Source organism: Sciurus vulgaris, assembly GCF_902686455.1.
Source record: "Sciurus vulgaris genome assembly, chromosome: X".
In the NCBI taxonomy this organism is placed as follows: Eukaryota; Metazoa; Chordata; class Mammalia; order Rodentia; family Sciuridae; genus Sciurus; species Sciurus vulgaris.
In genome coordinates, this window is record NC_136471.1 from 105,455,015 (window position 1) to 105,464,809 (window position 9,795).

The 9,795-nt window shown below is 40.7% G+C and overlaps 1 protein-coding gene across 1 annotated transcript; it reads right to left on the reverse strand.

The window, feature by feature from the left end:
- Positions 1–7,076: 7,076 nt before the first annotated feature.
- LOC306651138 (ferritin heavy chain-like) lies at positions 7,077–7,628 on the reverse strand (the record flags this gene model as incomplete). The annotated part of the gene is made up of 1 exon (XM_079123639.1): positions 7,077–7,628. The coding sequence occupies one exon, from the start codon at positions 7,626–7,628 to the stop codon at positions 7,077–7,079; it is 552 nt and encodes a 183-aa protein (XP_078979765.1).
- Between the last annotated feature and the right edge of the window lie 2,167 nt (positions 7,629–9,795).

Here is a 9,795-nt window from a genome sequence, read left to right on the forward strand (position 1 = left end):
AACAAACATGAAAAAATGTTCAACATCTCTAGTGATAAGAGAAATGAAAATCAAAACCACCCTAAGATTCCATCTCACCCCAATTAGAATAGGGATTATCAAGAATACAAGCAACAACAGGTGTTGGCGAGGATGTGGGGAGAAAAGTACACTCATACATTGCTGGTGGGGCTGCAAATTAGTGCAGCCACTCTGGAAAGCAGTATGGAGATTCCTCAGAAAGCTTGGAATGGAACCACCATTTGACCCAGCTATCCCACTCCTCGGCCTATACCCGAAGGACTTAAAATCAGCATACTACAGAGATACAGTCACATCAATGTTCATAGCTGCTCAATTCACAATAGCCAGATTGTAGAATCAACCTAGATGCCCTTTAATTGATGAATGGATAAAGAAACTGTGGTATATGTATACAATGGAATATTCCTCAGCCATAAAGAATGATAAAATTATGGCATTTGCAGGCAAATGGATGAAATTGGAGAATATCATGCTAAGTGAGATAAGCCAATCTCAAAAAACCAAAGGACGAATGATCTCGCTGATAAGCGGATGATGACACATAATGGGGGTGGGAGGGGTTAGTGTTAGGGTTAGAGTTAGGGTTAGGGAGGGGCCAAGAATGGAAGAAGGACTGTATGGAGGGAAAAGAGGGGTAGGAGGGGTGGGGGAAGGGAAAAGTAACAGAATGAATCAAACAACATTACCCTATGTAAATTTATGATTACACAAATGGTATGCCTTTACGCCATGTACAGAGAAACAACATGTATCCCATTTGTTTACAATAAAAAATAAATAAATAAAATTATGCCATAAAACTAATGGAAAAAAAAAATAAGCCTCAGAGCCATATTCAGAAGATGAAGTGGACCACTGTTACAGTCCCAGAAATAGGTAAGTAAAGTGAAGGACTGTGTTCTAATGCTTTCTTTTCAAAAAAGAATGGGGTCAGATTTGATGACTATTACAGGCTGTTGTTTGCCAACCTATGCTATAAAAATAAATAAATAAATACTTAAGAAAACCAGTATGTGAGGAACAACAGAATGGATAAAAGCTAGTGTGTATGTGTATGTGTATATGTGTGATCCATAATTATTGATTCAATAATAATTGTTGAAGTTACAGAAAGTTTTTATTGTATTTGGTCTAGTACTTACATGAGAATATAACTGAACAAGCATGTAAATCCAGGTACTAGTATTATTCTCTAGCTTTCTAGGTGATTTCAAGGTGTAGTCTTGTTTGATAACCAGGGTGCTAAAGCAGTGCTTCTCAAATTTCAGTGTTCAAATTGACCACCTGGGGTCTTTAAAAAAAAAAAAAAAGAAAGATTCTGATTCAGTATGTCTGGAGTGGGACTTGAAAAATTTGCATTAATAACAAGAGGTCAGGTGAGATTCTGGCTGCTACTTCACAGATCACTTTTGAGGCACAGGATGCAAGGACTAGTTTTCAATGCCTGGAATACCTAAGTGTGCCCCAGAGGCTGAAGCATGTGGTCGGGGATGGGCCCAGGTACTGAGTTTCAAAAGCTCTGCAGGTGATTCTAATGCAAATCAGAAGTTAAGAACCTCTGTGCTAAAGCTCATGGTGATTTATCAATTGTAATTATTTTGTTATCAGTAGCCCCAATGTGGTCCCTTTTACTCCTTCTCCCCCACCCCTGACCACCCATTTCTCTCCTTTTCAGATTCAAGCATCCAGACAGGTAGGAAGTGGAGTTAGCACTTTATTCATCTGCTCCTCTCCATCTCTGCTGAGTGGGGAGGAAGTTCAGAATGGAAGCAGGAGGCTCAGGTTTTTGGGAGAAGCACAAAGTGTTCTAGGGGTGATTTCAATGGAAGGCAGGTGAAGACAGAACAGGGGTGATACCATGGAAAGCTTCACAGCAAAACTCACCTACATTCTTGGGCCTGGGTTTGGAGAAGGGAAAAGAGCAATTCACCCTCCTGAGTCCTGGCACCTGACAACCATAGCAGTTGCTAAGGATTTTCCCTTCTCAGTAAGCAGGGTGATATGGTTGGTAGAAATGCAAGAGAGACCCCCAGTGGCAAAGCACAGATGTGAAATTTTTTTCCTCAAAGCATCGACGTTACAAAAGAACCTGGAAGTGAGGAATGTAAGATGATGGTAGTGACACTGATGACAAACAATGGCTAACATGTATAATACTTACACTGTGATTTACATGCATTCACTCACTCAATCTCAACATCCCAGTAGGATTGATAATTTTATTATCCCTATTTTACATGTTAGTAAACAAGGCATGGACCAAGTATACCCAACATAGTAAATGGCTAAACTGAGAATTAAACCCAAGAAATCTATGGTCAAGAAATCCTGGAACCATGCCAGGAAAGCTGGACAACCACATGTAGAAGATTGAAACTAGACACCTCTCTCTCACTTTGTATAAAAGTTCACTCAAAATGAATCAAACACCTTAATGTAAGACCTGACTCTGGAAATACTAGAAGAAAACACAGGGGAAACACGTTAAGATATTGGTATAAGAAGTGATTTTCTGGGTTGGACTCCAAAAGCACCAGGAAATAAGCAAAAATTAACAAATGGGATGGTATCAAATTAAAAAGCTTCTACACAGCAAAGGAAACAATCAACAGAGTGAGGAGACAATCTATACAATGGGAGAAAATACATGCTAGCTATTCCTCCAACAGAGGGTTATTACCCAGAAAATATAAAGAACTCAAAAAACTCAACAACACACAAATAATCCAATTAAACATGGACAAATTATCTGAATAGACACTTCTCAAAAAAGAAAGAAAAAAAATAGCCAAAAATTTATGAAAAAAATGCTCAATATCATTAGCCATCAGAGAAATGCAAATCAAAACTATAATGAGATATCATGTCACCCCAGTTAGGATGGATCTTATAAAAAGAAAAATGCTGGCAAGGAAGGGGAAAAAAGGGAACTCTTATGCACTATTGGTAAAAATGTAAATTAGGCTAGCTATTATGGAGAATAGTATAGTGATTCTTGAAAAAACTAAAAATAGATCTCTTATCCAGCTATACCACTCCTAGGTATATATCTAAAGGAAATTAAGTCAGCATACAAAAGAGAATACCTGCATGCCTATGTTTATTGCAGCACGTTCACAGTGGTTAAGATATGGAATCAGCCTAGGTGCTCATTAAAAAGTGCGTGGAAAAAGAAAACATGGCATATATACACAATGGAGTCTTATTCAGGCATAAAGAAGAATGAAACCTTGTCATTAGTAGCAAAATGAATGGAACTGGAGAATATCATGTTAAGTGAAATAAGTCAGATACAGAAAGACAAGTATCACATGTTCTTTCTCATACTGGAACTAAAAAAGAAAAATTAGTAAGTAAAAAAGTCAATCTGAAAGTAAAAGTTAGATTACTAAGGACTGGTAAAAGTATGGGAATGGGGGCCAAAGGTAGAAGAAGAGTGGATGAACATGACCAGTTCACATGAATATTGTCATGAATATGGAAATAACCACAATATATGGAAATATACTATATATGTATATGGAAATATCACAGGAAATTCCATTAAACTATACAATAAAAATTAAAAAGAATAAAAAAGAAAAAAATTTATATGATCCTTAGTCTCTTCCTGTGGAAAATGAAGATAACCGAATCTATAATTCCAAGGAGGCATTGAAAAAAAAAATCAGTGCTCTAAATTTCCTCTCTAAAACAGGAAATTAAGAAAAATTATCAATTTAAAAATTGGAACACTTAAATAGATGCTCACTCTGTGGTTAAAGTGGTCACTCATATCTAGAAGTGAAGCCAATGAATGAATATATATATTACATATATATGTGTATATATGTGTGTGTGTGTGTGTGTGTGTGTGTGTGTGTGTGTGTGTGTGTGTGTATTTTTTAATAGGTAATTTCTGAGTCAAAGGTGGAGGGCCTCAAAGCAGGTACAGAAAGAAATACAGTGAGAAGACCAAATAGGACTGAGAAGTGTAAGGGGCAGGGGGCAATAATTTTTTCTGGAGGCTAAACTCATAATGCTATAATCCTAACTTTTAAGAAAATCTTAAAGTGTGATAATGCGGAAATGGGGAAGATAATTACTGCACGGCTAAACTTGCTGCTATTATAATAAACGTTCAAAGCAATCTGCTAGCTTATAAAGGATGAAAACAGTTCGTGTGTCTTTGACTACAGCTTTTAGTCTGAAATTTTTATTTTTATCTTTATAACCCACATGTAGCACAGAAGAAAAAACAAAATGTTTGAGTATTTTTTCCTGGACCTGGAAAACCTTAGTGTTTACATGGGTGGAGATTTCCTAGTCAAATAGAGAGTGGACTGGAAGAGTGGTAGGTTTTAAAAGGGAATAGGAAACGAACAAATATAGAAAAGCAGGTGTATCAATTCCTTGTGAAATAATCTTTTCACTGGGAAATAATTTCTTTCTAGCCATTGCCATTAAAACAAAGCAAAAGGCCAATTCTTCTCCACATTTTGAAAGACAAACCAGAGGCCACATCTAGTCTTCCAGAAATGGACTAATTTTGAAATAAACTTGGAGCAGACATGGGGACACTCTGGAATAATGTAAAGATCAAATGGAACCAGCAGCTCTCTCTGGGTGTTCTGATACATCAACCATCCTCTAAACGCCAGCAGCCTTGGGCTGGGGATGAGTTTGCCATACTGTCTTTATGTTCTTTTTTGGGTGAGTGTGTCTGGTCACATGGTTTCAATATAACCTATAAGACAATGTCTTTCATATGTATATTTCAGAGGCAGTGAGGGGAAAAGGATATTCATTTTTCCAGCTACTTGCTGACATTGTGACTGGTCTAATCTCAGCTTTTATAACATTGTATTTCCTCAGCCCCACTCCCAGGTGAACCTGCTGCAAACATCCCCAGTTTCATAATGGCATCACCATTAACCCATATACTCAAGTCCAAACCCCAGGACCATCTCCCATTCATCATCTGTCCTCCATGAGTAACTGGTTAACTTCCAAAAACATTCTGAAATCTATCTGTGTCTTCAGGTCTTCAACTAACACCTGGACTGGATATGATGTCTCCTCACTGGTTGACCACTTTCAACTTCTCCCACCCCTCTACAGTATTCAAAGTTGCTGAAGTCACAGTTTTACCATTCAGGGCAACTTATTGTTTTTTGTTCAGTATAACAAATATGTTCTTCATCCTTGGCCTCATACTTTGTAGCCCTTCTAGTGACATTTTTTGGTATCAGGTTGTTACACAGTGGAAGTATCCGACAGAAAAACCAATATCCAAGAAACAAGTGTTGGGGAGAAATAAAGGTTTTATTTAGTGGCCAGAGAATGGAGAAGTAGAACAAATCAACTCCTCAACTCCAGGGAGTAAACACAGAAAAAAAATGAGGGAGAAAGATAGGCTAATAAAGGGGAGGAGTATGTTCTTTTTTGGAAATAGCCAGAGATCGTCCAGGAACTTGGGTGCCACCTCCTCTCTTTCCTTTCTGGTGATGGAGACTGATGGATATCTTTAGCCTTCAAGGGGGAAAAGAGATGCTAGGCAAGTCTAGGTCAAGTTAACCTTGTCTTATACATAACATAATATTTCTCAAATGATCAATGTGTGTACATGCAGAGCTGAATAGAAAACTGACCCAATGGTTAAGGAGGCAAAAGAAAGAGAGATATAATATGAAGGCAGAGATGCCAAGCCTTTTCATTCTGTACCAATCACCTATTGAACATGTGTAGGCCCAATTGAAGAGTCTGTGCTTTTAGCAAAAGCGGGCTCCAAGTCTCTGGAAAGTAACCTAGGCAACCATTATCACCACAACCCACATGTCGGAGGTGTTATCTACAACAGAGCGCCTGGGTGACTAATAGCATATTGCCCAGCTGCATAACCACCAAAATTCATGATTTTTAAGTCAACTAAGAACAAGTGAAACTGGAGGGCTTATTAATATATTTCCTTAGTAATAAGGTCACTTTAATGGAAGAAATTATGAACATGGGAAAAAAGTGAAAATATTTGAGGTTAATATGTATTACCCCCCCCCCACACACACACACACTGGTGATCACAATGTAAGTCACCTTGTGTTTGTGGGGAAGCCAGGCTAAGACTCAGTCCTTTTATCACCCTCACTGTGGCCCAATGTGAGCTGGTCAGAAGTACTCTGACATGCCATTGTATGGGGCTGTCATCTTGTTATCCAGAATCAACAAATGTTAAGCATTTGCATATTCTAAAAAACTCAGTTTTTTGTGTAAAATTGAAGGTCCCTTAAAATTTTTTTATTTTAATTTTTTGGCACCAGAGATTGAACCCCCAGGCAGTTTACCACTGAGCCACATCTCCAGCCCATTTTTTATTTTGAGACAGGGTCTTGCTAAGTGGCTTAGGGCCTCACTAAAAAACCAAGCTGAACCTTGAACTTGCGATCCTCCTACCTCAGTCTCTGGAATTGTTGGGATTACAAGGGTGTGCAGCCACGCCATGCCCTTTATTTTTATTTTTTGTGGTGCTGGGGATTGAACCCAGGGCCTTGGGCATAGGAGGCAAGCACTCTACCAGCTGAGCTATATCCTCAGCCCATGCCCTTTATTGTAATACATACTCAACCCTCTTCCCTTCACTTCTTCACCAGAGGCACCATGTTCTTACACCCAGCGTGAATAGCCATGAAGACCCCACAACAATCTCCCACAGGATCCTAGCCCTCTTGCACACATCGTTTATAAGGGAAGACTAATTTTGTGTTTTCCAGGGGCCTGGCAATACTTTTTCCTCTCTACCCGTGGAGATTCTGAGCAGCCTGTGGATGGGGCATGCATGGCCAGAAAGAATCAGGAATCTGCCCTCATTCTCAAAAGGTGAGAGTTTTGCACACACACACACACACATCAACTAGACACCTTCATTTCTTTAAGAACCAAATAAATAACTTTATTGGAAGTAACAATGAAACTGAAAGGCCGAAACTAAGGTGAATGGGCTGCAAGGGCAATGTGCAGGCCGGCCTGGGACCCACCCCGGGGAAGACTCCCTGGCATGGGCTGGGGCACAGTCCTGCTCAGTTGTCCTTGTCGCTGCGACCCAGGGTGAGCCTGTCAAAGAGGATCTCCGCCAGGGGGTCTTCCAGGGCCTCCATCTTGTGCAGGTTGGTCAGGTAGCCACCCAGCTCCCTGATGATGAGGACCTGCTGGTGCAGATAGTGGCGCTGCAGGAAGTGGCAGAGATGGATGTCTCCCCTTTCAGTGGCCAGGTGGTGCAGCTCTAGAAGGCTCTGGTTGACGCTCTTCTCCAGGTGGAAGGCGTACTCCATGGCCTGGGGGCCGCTGTGCCAGTCGTCGAGGTCGGGCTTCATGATTTCGTGGAGGCGAATGCCGCCGCCACGCTGGTTCTGCAGCTCTAACAGCTTCTCGGCGCGGGCCTTCCACTCGTGGGAGCGGCGCAGGAAGAAACTGGCGAAGTGCTCCAGGGCCACGTCGTGGCGATCGCAGTAGAAGGCCATGGACAGGTAGACGTACGAGGCGTGAAACTGCAGCTGAATCTGGCGGTTGACGGCGGCCTCGAAATCGGGGTGGTGGTTGTGGAGCACCTGTGAGGGCACGGAGAAGGCCATAGTGGACGCGGCTGTGGGTGCGGGTGCGGGCGCGGGCCGCGCGAGCACGAAGGCGAAGGCGGCGCGGTAGCACTGACAGCAGACAGTGGAGCCGGCAGCTGCGGTGGCCGCGGTCGCGGCGGGGCCTTCTGGGGGCCCCCAGGATTGGCGAGGGAGGTGCGGCTGGCAGAAAATAGGCTCAGGGCCCAGGTGGGTCTCTATTAGGCAGGCCTGAGGTGGAACGGAAGAAGAAAATGGCGGCCGGAAGTGAGTAATAGCGGAAGTTGGCCTTTAAATGGTGGCCACTGAGCGGAAATCCCTCGAGGGAAGGTCAGGGGTCAGGGGTTAGGGGAGGGTGCGCGGACACTGAGTTCCATGAGCAACCTAGCAGGCTGTGTTCTGACCTATAATATTTTGGGGGGAAGTTATTTATGGATATAAGGACCAATTTCTTGTGTCAATCACCTGCATAGTTTCTTCAAGCAACTCTTTTGAATATTGTCCAAATGGGATTGTTTCATTAAATATAGTGCTTTTGGTGATGTTCTTAGTTATAGTTAATGTCATAAAGCTTTATTTAAATGGCAGTTCTCTTCAGTGACTTCGAGGTCTATACTAATAATGACTTTTTTGAGGGAGGAGTTGGGGGTCAGTGGCTTATCACTGAGTTCTCTCAGCAACCCAGGTGTCTTGACAATATCTATTCTGTATTGAATTTTTAATTTTGCAATAACATTTCTAGCATCCAAACGCTTTCTCTTGTCTTCTTTTGTTTCCTTCTATAACACATGCTCTCTTTTTATAAAATTAGTGTCTTTCTTATAATTCTGAGAATATGAATTTTAATTTTGGTAAAGTTCTGTTCTGTTCTTATATTATATTGGCTTTTTCCCTCCAGGATTAGTTTTATTTGTTTCTCCTAATCTCCTCTTCATTCCCTGAAATATCTGACTAACCATTGTTCATTTGTTTGTGGGAATCAAGGACCCTTTGGATTTGTCCTAGGGAATTAGCATGACTCTGACCTGCAGTTGTGAAATCTTGTGAGGCTCACTGCACTAACAGACTTGTCTTGGTGTTAAGGTGTAGTGCTTCGATTAGACAGTGTTCTTCTCCTTTTGGGATACTTGGCATGGATCATTCCAGTTCCAAAATTTGGGCATATCCATTAGAAGGCTTTAGTGGATCTCTCTTACAGGTTTTGTGTGCTTCTGTTCTGTGTCCCTTCTGTACAGTTGTTCAGTTGTCTCAAGCTCTACTCTTATTTGGGTTTTCTTCCTAGTCAAATGATTCACTGTCTCTGAAGTGTAGTTTTGGAGGACTAAAAGGGTTCAAATGCTACTGGTGCTCTTTTCCACTTTAACAGACATGGCAGAGGGTTATAGCAAGGTAGGGGCAGGCAGAACTGCTGTTTAGAGAGGGACTTTTTAATTTCATAGTTGAACCAGTACCCTCTGAAGTTGTTTGACTTTTATAGACACTGTTCTTGAACATTCTCTGAGTATGTTTGGCTTCCTACTGCAGGTGTTTTTAATTTTCTGGATTTATCAGTGTGAAAGCATTCTTTGTTCTATCTTCCAAGCACTCCTCACCTTTTCTGCTCTACTAACTATATCCTTTCTAGTTTGTATGTGTAAAAGATAATTTTTTTTGTCTAGCCCACCACCATGGCTCCAGTATTCTTTTTTACTCTTAAAAATACAAATAATTGTTTCTTAAATAATTAATACATCCACATGGCTCAAAAACTGCATAAGTCTCTCTGCAGGCTACCAGTGGAGTGTTACTTATTATAATCAGAGGTGAAAAGAGGAAGAAAAGGAAGAAATAATGCTCACATTAAGCAAAGTCAGAGAGACATAAGAGGGAAATCTTTAGAAATATGTTCTTTACTAGCACTTTTTTTTCCAAGTGCTCATGAAGCATTTACAAAGGTGGACCATATCCTGGGCCATTCAACAACATAAATTTACATGGATTTAAATCATGTAAGATATATTCTCTGACCACAATAACATTAAACTAGAAATCATTAAAAGAAAGATAACTGAAAAAATATCTCCCACATATTTGGAAAATAATACACAACTGAACAATATATGTGTCAAAGAAGAGATCAAGGGGTATGAAAGTTATTTGGAAGTGAATGATAGCAAGCACAACATTTGTGGGAGTCACCCGAACTACT